The 18,881-nt window shown below is 47.0% G+C and overlaps 1 protein-coding gene across 8 annotated transcripts in view; it reads left to right on the top strand.

The window, feature by feature from the left end:
- AMPD3 (adenosine monophosphate deaminase 3) overlaps positions 1 to 18,881 on the top strand; it is a 56,326-nt gene that overhangs the window by 18,743 nt on the left and 18,702 nt on the right. For all 8 annotated transcript variants that reach the window (XM_066250936.1, XM_066250942.1, XM_066250943.1 and 5 more), the window contains exons 3-7: positions 351 to 555; positions 4,050 to 4,212; positions 6,712 to 6,931; positions 9,178 to 9,307; positions 13,285 to 13,479. In XM_066250936.1, coding sequence (XP_066107033.1) covers positions 351 to 555; positions 4,050 to 4,212; positions 6,712 to 6,931; positions 9,178 to 9,307; positions 13,285 to 13,479 — 913 coding nt within the window. The remainder of the gene's footprint in view (positions 1 to 350; positions 556 to 4,049; positions 4,213 to 6,711; positions 6,932 to 9,177; positions 9,308 to 13,284; positions 13,480 to 18,881) is intronic.

An 18,881-nucleotide genomic window follows, 5' to 3' on the forward strand; every position in this document is an offset into this window, starting at 1 on the left:
GATAGGAAACTGGTTGATTTGACATGGTCCTTACCTCTTCTGTCCTTGGTGTTAGGCCCCTGCAGGGTGCTCTGCCCTCCGTCTCCTGAGACATTGCCTGTTCTAACGCTCTGTGTGTAGTGCAGACAGCCCACGGCCATTCTTAGTGACCGCGGGGATGGGTGTCTGGATGGCTGATGTAGCTTATGCAAAGAGATTTGCGTAAGAGGAAAGCATAAATAATTAGATCTTCTTTTAGTGGGGTGATTAATCAGGACAAGATTCTCTTGCCATGTGCATAACAAGACTCTTTATCATTTGCCCCAATTAGCTACTGATGTCTCCCATTTTTCTTTGTCCTTGGCTTTTAGAAAGAAAAGTTTCAAGATGATTCGGTCCCAGTCCCTGTCTCTGCAAATGCCAACGCAGCAAGATTGGAAGGCCCCCCCGACAACCATTCCAGCCATGTCTCCTGCCACCCCTGTGCTCCCGGGAGCCACCTCCCAGTCCATGCCGGCACCCTATGCCATGCCTGAGTACCAGCGGGTAACCATCAGTGGAGATTACTGTGCCGGGGTAAGGTCTCCCAGTCCCCGCTCTCTGCGGGCTTCCCTGCGGGCTCTGTGAGGGTTGTATGTGCCTTGTGCAGAGGCCAGGCTCTGTGAGGGTTGTATGTGCCTTGTGCAGAGGCCAGGGTCCCTTGGGCCATTGGGTTATGCCCAGCCCTGAAGCCTGACCTGGTCAGTGGGTGTCTGGGAGGTAGCGGGCATAGGAATGAGAAAAGAAGGAGGGTCCTGTTTGAGGCATGGGGTGTGGGTGAGACTAGGCTGCTGTCCGTTCCTGTGAGGAGGGCCTAGGGCTGTGGGCTGGCACACTATGGCCATGGCCTGTCAGTTCCGAATGGTCTCTGACCCTCTAGCCCACTGAGGAAGGTGCCGGCTTGGGCCCATCAGTGTTCCCACATGTGGAAGGGATTCCAAGTCCTGGTGTTGACTGGTTTGCTGATTCAGCTCTTCCTGTATGCTTAGGCTCAGTATCCTTCAAAATAGGCTAGCCCCCAACCAAGAAGAGAGGGTCTTGTTGAGAAAGTGAACAAGCTAAATGTACACACTAAATCAGTTACCTCAGTCACTGAAAATGTGCTTTTTCATTGCTTCCTCTGGGAAGAGAAATATCACTACACTTAGTGCCGGGGTTAAGTTTGGTTCTATCTCTCTGGCCCACAAACTACTACTTGTGCCTCAGGTGGCCTTGTTATTCTCTTTCTCTTTCCTTTTTAGCAGTTCTTTTAGAATATATAGTATACCTGAGAAAGCAAAAGTGGCTTATTACTCTTATAAAATTTTTCCTAGTTATAAAATACATACTATTTTTTGGGCAACAGAGAATCTTGGCATATATAAATATTACAGTATACAGTTTAAAAGGTACAGAAATTAGGTCAGTTCTCTAGCCACCCAGTCCTGCTCCTCAGAGGCAGCTCCTGGTTTTGGTTTCTTATATGTTCTCACACAGGTGGCCTGTGTAGCTATAATTAGCTATGGACACACTGTTTATTTACTTGTACATAAATGGTAGTTTACTATACATATTATACTACTGAGCCTAGCTTTCTTTCACTTAACAATACATCTTGGAGATAACGCCAAACCAATAGATACCAAATACTGTATTTCCCCATGGATAAGATGCACATTTTCCCCCAAAATTTGGGGGTCTAAAAACTCGGTGTGTCTTATACAGTGGTTGGAGATTTTTTAACTTGCATTTCCCACTTTTTCGTGCTTGTTTTTGTGCTCATTGTTGTAGATGAATAAAACTTGAGTTCAATAACATTATGTTGTGCTTTTTTTTTTCAAATTTCGGGCCCCCAAATTAAGATGCGTCTTATACATGGGAGTGTCTTATACATGGGGAAACATGGTACTTCCTTGTTCTTTTTTTCACAAATGCATAGTATTCCACTGTGGAGGTGTACGATATTTTATGTAAGTGCCTGCAGATGGGAAATTTGGTTGGATTGGAAACAATGCTGGCCTTGTCTGAAGATGCAGTTTGCTGACCAGGAGTCCTGGTGCCCACCCAGCCTGCAGCATGTGAGCAGAGCAGTGGAAAGGGAGAGTGGAGGTGGGCTGTCAGCTAGCTGGATGGGAGGAGATTGGCCTGGGGCATTAACGAGCTTCTTTCAGTCGGCCTCCGGGCTGGCACGTCATAGGTCTATTAGTCCTAGAGAACTATAAGTCTGACAGGCAGGTGACCTTGCAGATCTCCTTGGCCCCCAGGGGATCTGCTGTCAGCGTGAGGCCTGTGGCACCTACTAGTTGGGTGGTGGCCACTGGAGCACTGGGACCCTGAGTACCTTCTCTGATATATTCAGCGATGGCGTGAGTCCCTTGTGGCGCTCAGTCCCTCGGTTCTGCAGGCAAAGTGCTTGGCTTTGTCATTGGTGGGGGTATATTTTTGTCTAAGGGGTTCATGTCTGCCCACCTCTTCTTGCTGCTCTCAGAAGCTATCTGTTGGAAAGGTTAAAATGGAATTAACACCCCTTCATTGGGGACACTGGAGTCAAGAAAGGAGAGACTACTTCTTTAGCAAAAAGCAAGAAATAACATTTAGTAGGTATGAAAACATGCATGGGAAAGATATATCCCAACTTCTTCCTATGAGGGTGCAGTGGGGTGGGGAAGGGAGGAGGGGAGTGTTTTAGCTGTATTTGTGATGATTTATTCATTCAAACATAAGAGATCTGAAACAATGATGGAAAATATTAAATCATTAGCTCTAGAAGGAAGATACATGGGTGTCTGCCATATTATCTTCAGTGTTTGTCTGTATGTTTGAAGTATTTCAAGACTAAACTGTTGTTTTAATTAAAGCAGAGGAGGACACTTTCAGGCCTCAGCCCTCCCCACGTTTCTCTCACCTGTGTCTTGTCCCCCCTCCGCTGCATCATGTAGCTGCTGTTGTGACAGTTTAGCAGCTTCTCTCCCCAGCACATTCAGATTTCTGCCACACACATCCGTCCCAAACAGACTAAGATTAAGGAGCCCACTGGCTTGAATACAAGGCAGCTCTGGGAAAGCAGACCATCCTTGGGCTTTGGGAGTCAATCAGATCAGACTCTGAAGTTTGATTTTGTGACTTCCTGGTGGGTGATTTGTCCTTTCTGGGTCTTGGTTCTCCCATCTGTGAAATGGGTTGCAGTGAGGACCACACAAAATCTATGGAAAGGGTCTGGCAGAAGCCGCATGTCAGTAAGCTAGTTGGCTGGGTGAATTCGGGGTGATCGCCAGATGAATCAGAGCCAGCAGGTGGCAAAACAGCAGACTGAGACGTGGAGTTTTTATTGTTACCCCCCAAGGACCCATAATTCTCTCAGCTGAAAACAGTGATACTCACCCTCATGAGGGATATGGACCAGGCTTTGCCTCTTCACATGCTGGGTGCAGCAGCAGGTTTGTGGTTTAATCACCAGCACTGGAGGCTGGCCTTGGGTGCGCAGGCCGGAGAACCTGCCTGCCTCCCAGCACCCCTGACTCCCCTCCTGTGTCTGGAGTCCCCAAGACCACCCCTGGGTCAGTGATTTGTTAGGAGGACTCTTCAGACTCAGCACATAGCTGTACTCTGACTAGTATTTATTATAGTGAAAGAACACAGAGCAAGATCAGCCCAGAGAACAGGTGCCTGAGTTGCAGTCTGGAGGAAGCCCTCTCCCAGTGGAGTCACCACAACACAATTCCTCAGCATTGGATTGTGACAGTACGTGAGAAGGTCATCTACATGGAAGCTCAATGCCCAAGGTTTTTATTGAGGCTCTGCTCATACTTCCACATAGCACATCCCCACATCCCAGGCTTCCAGAAGGAAATCATGTGTTCCTCATAAACCAGAGTGTGTGTGCAAACAGTTTCAACCCAATGAACCATTCTTATTAGTCAGGAAATGGTGGGAATGCTCCTGAAACCCAAGTTCCCAGCTGCCAGCCAAGGGCCAGCCTTGCAGCGGATCTTGTAAGGACAGTGCTCTTGGGTTGGCTGAGAGAAGTCTTTTCTGCCCACCTTCTTCTTCAGGTCACTGTGGAGGACTATGAGCAGGCCGCCAAGAGCTTGGCCAAGGCCCTGATGATCCGGGAGAAGTATGCCCGGCTCGCCTATCACCGCTTCCCACGGACCACGGCCCAGTACCTGGGTCATTCCCGGGCAGACACAGTACCTCCGGCAGAGGGCCTCCCAGGTATGGTGCTGAGGCTGAGGTGGGGTCCCTAGTAGGGCACAGCCCAAGAGTTGGTCAGGACTTTTCACTTGCTGGATGTATTTCCTCTGATGGTGTTGCACGGGCCGGCCCCAGTATTGGTTTCTCCTGTGCTGAGATTGCTGGCTTCCCCAAGATTGTTTTATATGGCTCGCCCTTCATAGAGCTGAGTTGTGGATGTCAGAAGAGAGATGAAAGACAGTCCAGATATTGGAAGTTTTCCAGAGAGACAGGCTGTCTCATGGATATTCAAAACAACATGATTGGACATTAAATGCCGAATTGGTGGTGGGGCAGGGTGGGGTAAAATATAGGGGCATGTTCAGGGCAGGGGAAGTAGGCTCTGGAGCCAAACCTACCATTATTCTGATCTAAGCTCTGACACTTTCTTGGGTAAGATATTTCTCCAAACCTCAGTTTCTTAATCTGTAAAATGGGAATACTAAGAATACCTATTCTCTGGGCCGGTTAAGAGGATTACTTGAAGGAATGTGTATGAAGTACTTAGTGCAGTTCTGGCTTCTAGTGAGTGTTCAGTAAATGGTAGTATATTTATATGGTGAAGTTTGGGGAAGGGGAAATCGGCAAGAGTAGGAAGGGTTCTGGTGGGGTCTATTTGGCCTGTGAAGGACTAGAAGCAGTAGAGACCGTAAGTAAGATGAAGGAGGACGACAGGAAACCTTGATGTTGAAAGTTGTTGGTGGGGGATCCAATGAGGGCCTGGGGGTCTGTGCCAGTGCCCATGACCCAGGCTGCCCCCTGGGTGTAGTTGGTTTCATCTCCGGCTTCCTGAATTATCTGTTCCCACTGGGGACCCTGGGTAAACCTCAATCCTTCTGGGCCCATTTCTCTGTCTGTTGGAAGGAAGTTGATCCCATCTGTCTCATTTCTGGCAAGGGCAGACAGGAATGACGGTCAGTTGTGTACTTTATGTGTAACTCGAGGTCTTGGGCATGAGTGTGGTGGAGTGAAGGCTGTGGCTTCCCCCAGGCCTTGTATTGCCTGCATCTCACAGGCCACTTGCACATTTTATTGACCCCTGAGCTGGCCTGTGACTGGGCCTGAAGGGGGGACATCAGTTCCCAGCTCTGTGCTGCTTTAGCCGTGACGTCTCACATATGCTCCAGGGGTGATCTGTCCTAAGCACTGATGGGGGTCTCCCAGGCAGGTCACCCCAACTTGGTTGCTCCTATGATGAAGATTCCACGGCGTCTGAGCAGCTGGACCCCGTGAGGGGTTGGCTATGGGCAGAGTGGCAGCCATTGCTATTAAGTATCACTTCCTCGTTGGCTAGAGACAGAACTTATCAAGAGTCAGGAAGAGTCATTATGAGAATAATACCCTATAATTTATGTGTTGGGCATTACTATTTACAAAGCATTTTCCTATATTCACTATTGCAGCCCTCACTACAGGCTGTTAAGGCAGGGGTGTGTAATCCTCAGATGAGCAGATGGGATCAGAGGTAAAGTGGTTTGCACAATGTCTCACAGCGGGGAAATAGCCAAGCTATTTGCCTCCTGTGGGCTAACTTAATCCATAGTGGCGGGGATATTCTCTGCTCTTGGGAGACAAGCCATATTTTGTGCTCATCTGGGGAGGGGCGTGGCTTCTTCATTTAGCCCCTTGGCTCCCTGGGTTCAGGAAGATGTGGGAGGACTGGGACAGTTGTGGCCACTGGGCAGTCCCAGGTGCTGTCTGTTCTCTTATTAGGATAAGACACAGCTGCCCTTTTTAATATGTCTGGTGGCTCTGAAGTGCCCAGGAGGCTTCAGCTCATTTCCGTTAAATTAACAAAAATTGCCTGTCATGTTCCAAAGACTGTTCTAGGAAATGGGGATCCAGCAGTGAATAAAACAAATGAGGGATGATTATGTCAAGTAATTTTTTTTTTTTTTTGTATTTTTTCCGAAGCTGGAAACAGGGAGAGACAGTCAGACAGACTCCCGCATGCGCCCGACCAGGATCCACTCGGCACGCCCACCAGGGGCGACGCTCTGCCCACCAGGGGGCGATGCTCTGCCCCTCCGGGGCGTCGCTCTGTCGCGACCAGAGCCACTCCAGCGCCTGGGGCAGAGGCCAAGGAGCCATCCCCAGCGCCCGGGCCATCCTTGCTCCAATGGAGCCTCGCTGCGGGAGGGGAAGAGAGAGACAGAGAGGAAGGAGAGGGGGAGGGGTGGAGAAGCAGATGGGCGCTTCTCCTGTGTGCCCTGGCCAGGAATCAAACCCGGGACTTCTGCACGCCAGGCCGACGCTCTACCACTGAGCCAACCGGCCAGGGCCGTCAAGTTATTTTATATAGTGGTAGGTGCTAAGGAAACAACATCTAGCAGGGAAAGGGGTATGAGATGCCCGGGTGGGTGGGGTAGTTGGGCTTTATATGGGATGACCAGGACCAGCCTCACTGACAATGTAACTTTTGGGCCCACGTGAGCTCATGAAGTTAAGGGCACTTTGCCATCACTCAATTCTGTTTTGCAGACTTCCACCCTCTTCCACTGCCCCAGGAAGACCCTTACTGTCTAGATGATGCTCCCCCCAACCTGGGCTACCTGGTCCACATGCAGGGGGGCATCCTCTTCGTGTATGATAACCAGGAGATGCTGGAGTGCCGGGAGCCCCACAGCCTGCCCTACCCTGACCTGGAGACCTACACAGTGGACATGAGCCACATCCTGGCCCTCATCACTGATGGCCCCACGTAAGCTAGCTTTGCCCCTATCTGACTTTTCTTGCATGGTTGCTGTTCTGTAGGAAAGGGGCTGGGAAAAGCCATCTGGGTCACCCCTTTGCTCTGGGTTTCCCCACACTTAAACCACCCCAGAAAGAGAGTGGTTTCCCCTTTACCTGTGGGTTTCTGCAACAATTCTCCATCATGACTGGTGCATTCTCAGAATTGGTAGCATCTGTCCTGCATGCAGAGGTGTGGAGCTTCTGTTTGCTGCTGGCCACCTGGCCACCTTAGAAGGCTGTCACCCTTCTGCCCAGCCCAGGACGTTCCTGTGGATGGTGGAGGAGCAATGAGGACTGTTGCTTCAGGTGTGGGGTCTTCTGTTTCTGTAGGGGAGAGTACAGGGAGCCTGGGAACTCTGTTCCATGACCCCTATGGTGCCTGTGGGCTTGGCTCGTGCTAACCTGACAGGCAGTTGTTTCCTTGAATGTGGCCCCTCACTTCTTGGTGAGCACCTAAGCTAACCAGCAATGGAAGTTGGGCCCTGAATATCTGTGCTGGGTGTGTCCGGGCAGGACTAGGGGTCTGTGGAAAGGAAGGGGGTGCTGGTTCCCACTGAGGAGCTTCTCTCTTGCCCTGCCTTTTGGGTTTTACTGGGAATGGGTGTGAGGCCTATCTCCAAGGGAGGAGGGTGGAGCTGAGGGGGATGGGCAGGTGGCTTTTGCGCCATACTGATCTGAGGGCAGAGAAGAGGGGCAGTTCCTGGGATGCTCATCTCGACCAGTGTGAAGAGCTTTGAGGGGAAGCCTTGAGGGAGAGGGGAAGAGGCCCTGCTGGGGAGAGGGACTGGGTGAGACGACCTCTGATATCTTTTCTGACTCTGGGACACCCCCACGCTCCTCTCTGGGCTCACCTTGGCTGACAGATGGCAGTGCTGTTCCAGGTTTGCAGCTCTTTGTGAAAATCTGAGTGATTAGATGCTAAGGGAGCTGCTGTTTGTAGGGGACACCAGGAAGCAGGTGGCATGAACTGTGGTTGCAGGTACCGTGTGGCTGTGGGCACAGGCATGTGGCCAGGCATCTGGGCTGGGTGTAGGCTGGCAGTTGGCTTTGAGTGGTTAGTATGACCACATCCAATGGTTTTTTTGCCGGCTGGTGGAGGCATCAGTCCTAGCAGAGATTTCTGCCCTAGTAACAAACCTCTCTACATTCTTCATCTGCCCACAATACAAACCTCAGAGTTGAGAGGTCCTTGGATCTTGGATTTGGTCAGAGGCTGGTTTCTCTGCCTGTCAAGGTGGGCAGGTCATGCATGATAGTTTGACTGTATTACTGGCCTTTTGGGCAGAAGTTAAACTCCTTTCAAAGAATCGACCAGGAGACCGGGTAAAATGGCCGCTCCGCTTGTCTTTCTTTGTCTGGGTTTGGTGCAAGTGTTAGCTTGTATTGCCCGGGTTGCCACAGGATCAGATTCTCCTCGGCTTGGATCTCTGTGCCACAGCCTGGTTCGGCCGTTTGTGCTGCGGCGGCCTGGATCTATTCACCCCTTTGCCCGCCTCAGTTTCTATATTCACAGTTACCAGAGAAAGCCGCCCTGTTTAGGTTAGTGAGGAAGGAGGAGCATTTCTTACTCCCTATTTCCTTCGGGGTTTGGTTATATATTTAGCCAATTTTTCACTCAATCATACCTTTGGGTGTATTGTGAAACATCTGGAAGCTCCAAGTATAGGTTTTTCTGTTTCTGGTTGAAGATCTTGTTGAGTTTTGGGGGAGATTTATCGGTATCGCTTCCTACCCCGCCATTACTCTGACGTCATCTCTCCTTTCAAAGAATCAACAGTGGCTAAGGATAGATAAGAGGAGCAGAAAAGGAAGGTGAAGGAGGGAGACTTTTATTGAACGTCCACTATGCTCAGAGGCAGGCCCTTCACATATGTAAACGAGTTTAACCCTTTTGTTAATCTTGGGCATTGCCAGTTCCATATTTGTTCACGGAAAATAGAGGCTCAAGATCAATTGTCAAAGTCAGAGAACCTGTGTAAGGTTGCACAGTCAGCCCCACGTCCCTCTACCAAATGCCTACTCATTTCACAGAGCACACGGATGTGGTTACACAGCCCAGCTGGGTCTCTGGACAGCTGGAACCTTCTCACCCCTCTCTGCCCATCCTGACCTTCCACCCGAGGGTCGGTCCCTACAGACGCTGAAGGTCTCCAGACCGGAGAGCTCGATGAGACTTCTCCTCAACAATGGTTTCTCCCCTTTTCCAACCTGTAGGAAAACATACTGTCACCGGCGACTGAACTTTCTGGAATCCAAATTCAGCCTTCATGAGATGTTAAATGAAATGTCTGAGTTCAAAGAGTTGAAGAGAAACCCCCACCGAGACTTCTATAATGTGAGAAAGGTGCGTTAGAGGGCCAGTGTTCGGAGCCCTTCCTATTGCCCTCCCAACCCACTGGGATGCCCTGAGCCAGGCTGGGGCTGGTCTCCTGTGTGGCCTTCCTTGGCCAGAGCAGTGTGAGCTGTATGTGCAGAAGGAAGACCAGTGTGTTGCCGTCTGTGCACCAGGCCATCATGCCTCAGATGGTACTTGGCACCCATGTTATGTCTCTGTCGGAATGTGCCCTCTTCCTTGGAAAATAGGCATGGTCTGTTTATTGGGCATGAGTTGAGTTCAGGTTACTTTTAAGGTAGAGGATGTATTAAATTCATCATGGAGAGAAACGGCTGTTAAGACCTCTTTGGAGTTGGGAGTTGGATTTTGCTTCCTTTGGGATCAGGTGTATTTAAAGAGAAGTAGTGTTTCCTCTCTGCCCCTCCCCTATGTGGATGAGAGGGCTTGGCCTGGCGCTGGTGGGAAATGATCTAGGTCTCCTGCTTTTCTATTGTTTTTTTCAAATACAGTGAGGCAAGGGATCAGTGCTAGCATGAGGCATATGATGTTAAAAGAGTCACTTGCTGTCTACAAGAAGGTCCAAGTATTGTGGAACTGAGCTGACTTAAACAGTAGGCTTTAGCCAGGAAGAGGGTGGAGTAGGGAAATGGAAGTGGCAGCATACCCAGTGGAGGTAACAGCATATGTAAATACCCGGAGGGAGAGAGTAGTATTAGGAGAGAGACTGCGTCCTGTGCTGGCCTAGCTGCAAAAGTGCAGTGTGGTGGGAGCTCAGGGGGCGGGGGCTTTGGGGAAGGAGGCTGCAGAGGTGTGTGGGGTTCTGGGCCATGTAGGAGCCCATGGGTTTCTCAGAGCAAGCAGGGAGGTGGCTGGGATATGGTAATGAGGTAGGAGAGAAGCTTGTGAGGGAAGGGTGGGGATTAGGCTGTTTTTCCCTGGAGGAGGAATGGCCACACAGAGTCACAGTAGAGTCATCATCTCCACAGGGCCCTCTGTTCCAGGTGGGCCTTCTGGAGGACTGCTCCTCCCTGGGGTCTGCTCTCATCAGGGAGGGGAGGTCTGGGGAGGATGTGGCTCCTCTGGCACAGCCAGCTCAGGCCGGCGGTACTCGGCACCGGCAGACAGAAGGCTCCTCTGGGGAGGCCCCAGGATCAGGCCAAGCTTCATGGATCCCAGCATGGACTTCCGCTTGGATGGGACCCTTAAGAAACAAGAGTTTGGCTTCAGCTCGTGTGAGGCTTATGGTAGTGTCTTGGGATTTCCAGATAGAGATGAAAGGGTGTCTGTAGTCACCGCCTACCTGGCATTTTCATCTCTAACCACCATTTGTTCCTTCTCTGGGAGCCTTAGGTGTTCAGACAGTGTCTATGCCAGCTCCTCTCAGCCCTGCCCAAGTGCACCCTACATGTGTAGCGCATGCCCAGATAGGTCCACGCCCAATGCAGCCCTACCCTTGTATGTGAATGCTCTGGGCCTGACTGCTTCCTGCTGCGTGGGGCGGGCTGTCCTTGCTGATAGCACTGGATCCGACACTGTTTGTTTCTGACATGGGACCCCAGTGGGTATTCCTAGGCCATCCAGCAGCTCTCTGGCCACAGTATGAGAGAGTCTGTGTGGGGCTGTGTTACAGACCAGCACCCATCCTCAGGGTTTCCTGTCACCCTGGGGTTAATGTGCTGTCTGGAAAGAGACGGCCTTGACCCCTGTGCTGTGACATAGTGGCTTATTCTCTGTCACCCCAGTTAGTCCATAAATACAGCCCCAGGTCTGCTGAGTCTGGCCTTGCCTGTCCCTCCCTGCCTCGTGGAGGCTGGCTATTTTATCTTACCCTGGAAGCATCTACTATGGGAGGAGAGCTGGATCTGAAAACCAGGATGGGCTGGGAGGGTGGTCTCCATATTCCTGAGGTGGCTGGCAGTGTCATGTGGGCATACCAGGCCATGCTCTGAGGAGCTGTGCATGGCCACAATGTGGGTAATGTTCGTGAAAGTACTTGCAACATTTCAGCAGGTCATGGGTTATGACATCATGAGGCCCAACCAGCAGACTGCATAAACGAGACAATTGTTTTCTGCTCAGATCTAAGAATGAGAAGCTGAGTGTGTTTACTGCTTGGAAGTTGGGTAGAATTAGGCCTTATCCACTCTGGTTTAACTATCATATCAAGGATAGCAAATAGACTTCACAGTGATAAAGAGTATTGTAATTGACTATTGATGTCTGCTGTGGGTCTGGAAATGGTCAGTGTTGGCTAGGGACCATGTATTGGCCAGCCCTATTTGGAAACTCAACTGTTTGTTTAGACCTGGATGTTAGATGAAAGAAAGAATGTACTTGGATCTTCTGGTGAACTGAAAACGCTGACATCCAATGATGTCTTGTTCCAAAAATAATCATCTTGGAGATTTTGAAATTTGGATGCTTTCTGGATTGTTCACTGTTTTTATCCCTCATCTTGTGACTTAGAGGGGTAAAAACAGACTGTACCCCCTGCGGTGTGTCACTGTTAAGCTGGAGGACATGACCAGAAAAGTCAGAATGTGCTGAGTGCCGAGGTGGTTGAGCCCAGCCGTGTCTGGCTGTGCTAAGCCAAACTGACCTTCTCTAGTGCATCCGCACGCGCCCAGCCCACCCCTGAGGTGCCGGAGCCTTCACATTGTGCTTTTTGGTGCTTTGAATTGTTTCATTTCTCTGATGTCTATGGCCTGCCTTTCTGGATTAATTGTAGGAAGGATCTTAAGGAGAGAGTGATGTGGCCAACGACATGGGCTAGCTGGTATAATGCTCAGGGAAGGTCAGTAGATCAGATGTCTGGTCTGGCATGACTTGGAGATGCCTGGCCAGCATGGACAGCATTCTCAGGCCTAAGGTCAGCTGCCTCCTCACCCCAGCTCTGGCAGAGTGCCCAGTTGGCTGCAGAAGTGACTTCAGAGTGCATTGTGGCAGCTAGCAGCTGTGAGGCTGCTGCCACCCTCCCTGGGAGCCTCCTTAGGCCCTTTGGGCTCTTGGAAGAGGAGCCAAGATGTCCACTGTGACCTCAGGTTATCCTCAGCTTAGCCTGGGCTCTGTTTCTTTGGGGTTGGTAGCTGAAGGGAAGGCTCTGAGTGTTCCAAGAGAGGTCAATAGGTAGAGTGGGATTTTATGGGGCATTTGGTGGGCCCTCAGGCTTATATGAAGATGTGGATATCATCAAAACTATTGGAATCTATTATACCTGTTCATTTGTTTATTCTTCCATCCATTGATTTAACTAATGCATCGTACCAGGCTCTAGAGAAGGAGCTGGAGATGTACATGCATCAGACATGGTCCCTGTCCTGGAGGAACTCTCAGTCTGGTGAAGGAGTAGACAAAAAAGTATTAGAGTGGATCAGGAGGACATACACAGCACAGAGAGTCAGCACTGGGTTCCAAGGCTGGGAAAGGAAAAGACTTATTAGCTGTGCTTGGGGGGGTCAGGACTGGATTTCAGGTGGAGGAGGTTGTAGGAAATTTCCAGGTGGATGAGACTGATGAGGAAAAAGGAAGGAATGCAGGCTAAGGAAATGCATGGACAGAGTGACATGGTGTAGAATAGCACGGTGCTTCGGGCACCTGGAAATGGTGTGTCATAGCAGGGCAATGGGAGGTGAGAGTGAAGGCGTGAAGTAAGCATAAAACCCAGGCTTAGGAGCTTGTGTTTAATATAGAAGACATAAGGGCCATTGATGTTTTGTTAAGAGGAGAGTGGCCAGTTCCAATCTACAATTTAAAAAGACCTCTTGATGCTGGAAGGAGGTGGAATTGGGCAGCAAGGTTAGAGGGAGGGAGACTAGTCCACAGTCTAGAGAAGACACGAGGAGGGGGCATCTAGGTGTTGGTGGGAGGCTGCCTCCATGGCCCAAAAGGTGCTGAGGCTCTGCGCTCCACATTGAGGGCTGGGTGTCCTAACTCTTGTTGCCAGAGGAGGCGGTCTGGCTCACAGCTTGGTGGGCGCTGTGTTGCAGGTGGACACGCACATCCATGCAGCTGCCTGCATGAATCAAAAGCACTTGCTGCGCTTCATCAAGCACACCTACCAGACAGAGCCTGACAGAATCGTGGCTGAGAAGCAGGGCCAGAAGATCACCCTGCGGCAGGTGTTCGACAGCCTGCACATGGACCCTTATGACCTCACCGTGGATTCACTGGATGTCCATGCGGTGAGTGAACTGCCTCGGCTCCCCGAGCAGTCCTGACTGGGTACTCAGCCCCCTGAAAAGAAGCCATGATGGTGCTAGGAGAGAGGCTGACTGCATAAGCAGCTCATTCTCTTATAACTATGGAGACTGAGAGATAGATTGGCCTCAGAATGACAGGGCTAGGGGTAGCCCTGGGAGGACAGGGGATAAGAGCATGTGACTTAGAGTCAGGCAGGTCCCAGTTCTATTTTTTTTTAATTAAAAAAATTTTTTTTAAGTTTTAAAATTTATTATGTTAACATGGATTCAAGTGTCCCACTTAATATAACACCCTCACTCCCTAACAATGTGCCCCTCATTATACCTCTTTTGCCCCCCTACCCCTGACTCCCTCTCTGCCTTCCCTCTGGGATTTGCTGTCCTGTTATCTGTATCTCTGTGTTCTGTATATATAATTTCACTAATCCCTTCACCTTCTCTGATCCTGTCCCCTCATCCCCCTTCCCTCTGACACCTGTCCCTTTGCTTCCCATGACCCTGCCTCAGGCAGGTCCCAGTTCTAATTTCACTTCTGTCACTTAGGAGTTGTGGGTCCTTAAGCAACTCACTTGAGATTTTATTTCCTTGCTTATGAAATGGTGAATGCCACAGGCCTGTTAACATTTGAAAGTTATTAAATATTAAATGATGGTGCTACTATAGAAAACAGTATGGAGTTTCCTCAGAAAGTTCAATATAAAATTACCATATAGTCCAGCAATTTCACTCCTAGGTATGTACCCAAAGGAATTTAAATCAGAGACTAAAACAGATACTTACACAACAATACTTTTAGCAGCATTATTCACAGTGTTCCAAAGGTAGAAGCAACCCAAGTATCTATCAATAGATGAATAAAAAAGCAAAATGTGGTCTATCCATACAATGGAATATTTTTCAGCCTTAAAAAATGAATAAAGTACTGATATCTGCCATAGTATGGATGTTCCTTGAAAACATTTTACTAAGTCAAAGAAGCCATATACAAAAAGGACAAATAGTGTATGATTCTGCTTGTATCATGTACCTAAAGTAGGCAAATTCATAGAGACAGAAAAGAGAATAGTGGTTACAAGGAGCTGGGGAGAAGGGGATAATGGGGAGTTACTGTCTAATGGGTACAGAGTTTCAGTTTTAGAAGATGGAAAGAGTTCTAGAGATTGATGGTGGTGACAGTTGCACAACAATATGAATTTGTTTAATACCACTGAACTTAAAAATGGGTATGATGGTACATTTTGTGTTATATATATTTTAACACACACACACACACACACACACACAACCCCAAAATAACACCAGTGCTGAATAAACAAACAAAACACTGAATGAGATAAGATGGAGAATGCGCCTTATGGAACAAGAGTAATGGTGATGTGAGAGATACTCCTAATCTCTCCCCTTGAAATTTCAACAAATTAAACAACTATAATGCAGTGAAGGAACCCCAGGTGGACATGCCTGAAACATTCACACACTGAATGGACTAAAGGTAGGACAGGTTGAAAAGGTGGGTGGAAAATAAAACACATTTGCAGGTGACTCAAGAGAGGAGACAAACCTGGAGTGACTGTTTTTTTTTTCTTTTCTACTGGACTACAGTGGGGAGGGAAGCTCTGGCTGTCTAGGTTTTGTCTGAAGGGTTCAGAGAAGGAAAGCTGGAGTGATTGGGTCTCCTTATGCCAGGAGGAGTGGTGAGATAGAGAAGTAGAGGGGGAGATACTGAACCAAAGCTGTGGCTGAGCGTGAGGTCATGGCCAGTGTTCCCATGGTTTGCCTGCAGCCCAAACTTGGCAGAGACAGAGAAAACTAAAGTGTGGCATGCCAGCCCCCCATATCCTGCCTCCTTAATCTTGTGAGTATGGAGAGTGGTAGAGACAAACCTCACAGCTAACTCTCTAGAGCAGGGGTCAGGAACCTATGGCTCACGAGCCAGATGCAGCTCTTTTGATGGCTGCATCTGGCTCACAGACAAATCTTTAATAAAAAAATAATGTTAAAAATATAAAACATTCTCATGTATTGCAATCCATTCATTTCCTACAGCTCATGTTCATGATTGCGGGTGGCTGGAGCCAATCACAGCTGTCCTCTGGGACAACACCAAATTTTTATTGGATAATGTGTAACGTACACGGGTCATTGTATGGCTCTCACAGAATTACATTTTAAAATATGTGGCGTTCATGGCTCTCTCAGCCAAAAAAGTTACCAAACCCTGCTCTAGAGCCACTCTCTACCTTGTAGAACAGAGGTGCTCCATGTCTAGTCCCTGGTCTGTTGAGGTGTGGGGAGAAGTGGCCAGAGGCCTGAGATTGCCATTGCTAAAGCTTTAAAGCCTTCACAACATGACTCACCTACCAATGTGACTGTGGCCCTGTCTATATCATTGTGATAGCAATGTCTCAGTGGAGGACAGTCCACTAATTTCACAGAGCTAAAACTTGTTATACAGGAACACTAACAGGAAGAAAACACTAACCTCTCAAAACTGAAATTTATTGTTTCTTTTTTTCCCATTTTTCTTCTTTATTTCTCTTTTGAATTTCATTTTCCTTAATTTTTATATATCTTTATTCTTTTTTTGTGGGTGCGTTGTTTGTTTTTTATTTTCTTTTTTGTTTTTTTTTTCTTTTTACAAGAGAGATAGAGAGTGGGAAAGGGACAGACAGGAAGGGAGAGAGATAAGAAGCATCAATTCTTCATTGCAGCACCTCAGTTGTTCTTTGCTTCTCATATGTGCCTTGACCAGGGGGCTAGAGTAGAATGAGTGACCCCTTGCTCAAGCCAGTGACCTTGGGCTTCAAGCCAGCAACCTTTGGGCTCAAGCCAGTGACCATGGGGTCATGTCTATGATCCCATGCTCAAGCCAGTGACCCCGAACTCAAGCTGGTGAGCCCACACTCAAGCCAGATGAGCCTATGCTCAAGCTGGCAACCTTAGGATTTGAATCAGGGTCCTCTGTGTCTGAGTTTGATGCTATCCACTGTGCCACCACCTGGTCAGGCTCTTTTTTGGTTTTTAATCTTTGTTTTTTTTGTGGTTTTTCTTTTTTACTTGTCATTATTTTTTAGATTTTTATATTACTTATTGTATATTTTATTTTATTTTTTAGTTTTTAGTTTTTTTTGTTAGAGTTCTTAACAATACCACTATTGAATGCCATCAAGGAAGGAGAAATCAAATACCACAGCTACACAAGACAGAGACATAATTCAGGAAGATAATGAAAAATCTCCAGAAAAATATCTCAATCACATGGAAGCTTGGAATTAAATGACAGAGAATTCAAAATTGAAGTTCTGAAAATACTCAATAAGATATGAGAAAACACCAATAGGCAACTTAATTAGCTCACCAAGGAAATTGAAACTTTAAAAACAGAGATGAAGAATTAAATACATGAATCAAAGACTGACATAGCAAGTTTAGCTAATAGAACAAGACAGATAGAGGAAAGAGTCAGTGACATTGGAGACAGGCAACTAGAGATTCTACAAAGAGAAGAGGAGAGAGACTTATGAATTAAAAAAGCTGAGAGAGCTCTACAAGAATTGTCAGACAGCATCAGAAAGAGCAAGATAAGAATAATGGGTATATCAGAAGAAGAAGAAAGGGAGAAGAGAATGGAGAGCCTATTCAAACAAATAATTGATGAGAATTTCCCAAGCCTACAGAAAGAGTTAGAGCTTTGAATCCAAAAAGCAAATAGAATGCCAAGTTACCTTAACTCAAACAGACCTACTTCAAGGCACATTGTAGTTAAACTGTCAAAAATCAATGACAAAGAAAGAATCCTCATAGCAGCTAGTTAAAAGAAGACTATAACATATAAAGAAAAGTCATTAGGTTATCATCAGATTTCTCAGCAAAAACTCTAAAAGCCAGAAGTGAGTGGACCCAAACATTCAAAGTACTAAAAAAGAGTAATTACCAGTCAAGAAAACTATATCCATCAAAGTCATCCTTGAAATATGGAGAAATAAAAACTTTTACAGACACAGATGCTGAGGAAATTTATCATCAGAAAACCCCCACTGCAGGAAATACTCAAGGGGGTTATTTGCCCAGACACAAAGAATAAAACAAATCCAAACTACAAGTAAAAGCTCCAACAAGGTCACAATAAAAACAAGTATAATCTGTGACAACAATAACATAAAAGAGGAGAGGATTAAGATCTGCAGTAGCAAAGGAGGATGGAATGCAGAAGCACTCATAAGACAGAGGACTCTTGTACATATGAACATTTTTCTCTTAATAACCTAATGGTAACCACCCATGAAAAAGCCACCAGTGAAACCCACAGCTTAAAAAAAGAAGAAACAGAGGAAAGAAGTATGGAATACCACCAAACAAAAACAACTGACAGAAACATAAAAGAGAAGAACCAAACAACACAGAACTACTAGAAAATAAAACATAAAATGGCTATAAGAAATCCTCAAATGTCAATAATTACCCTAAATGTAAATGGATTTCATTCGCCAATAAAAAGGCACAGAGTAACAAATTGGATCAAGAGCAAAATCCAACTGTATGCTGCCTTCAAGAGACACATCTAAGCTGCAAGGACAAAAGTAGACTCAAAGTGATAGGTTGGAAAACGATTCTCCAAGCACATAATATCCAAAGGAAAGCAGGTGTAGCCATACTCATATCTGACCATGCTGACTTCAAGACAACAAAGGTAACCAGGTACAAAAATGGACATTTCATAATGATAAAGGAAGGCATATCACTTCTTAATATATATGCAACAAACCAGGGAGCACTAAAATATATAAGACATCTACTAACTGATCTAAAAATAGAAGCAGACAAAAACACAATCATACATGAAAATTTAACACACCATTGACAGCTTTAGCTAGATTATCCAAACAGAAAATTGATGACTAAATATCAGCGTTAAACAACACACTAAGCCAAATGGACATAATAGACATTTACAGGACATTTCATCCCAAAACATCAGATTATACATTCTTCTCCAGTGTGCATGGAACATTGTCAAGGATAAACCATACGTTGGACCACAAAACTAACATTAACAAATTCAGGAAGATTGAAATTACACCAAGCATATTTTCTGACCATAAGGCTTTGAAACTAGAATTCAACTGCAAAAAGGAAGTAACCCCCCCCCACAAAACTGTGGAAATTAAATGACATACTTCTAAAAAATGATTGGGTCAAAGAAGAAATAAAAGCAGATATCAAAAGATATATACAGACAAATGAAAATGACAACATGGCATATCAAAATTTCTGGAATGCAGAGAAAGCAGTAATAAGAGGGAAGATTATATCATTACAGTCTTATATCAAGAAACAAGAGTGATCCCAATTAAAGAACCTAACATCACTTCTTAAGGAACTAG

This window comes from Saccopteryx bilineata, chromosome 1 (assembly GCF_036850765.1).
Source record: "Saccopteryx bilineata isolate mSacBil1 chromosome 1, mSacBil1_pri_phased_curated, whole genome shotgun sequence".
Lineage (NCBI taxonomy): Eukaryota > Metazoa > Chordata > Mammalia > Chiroptera > Emballonuridae > Saccopteryx > Saccopteryx bilineata.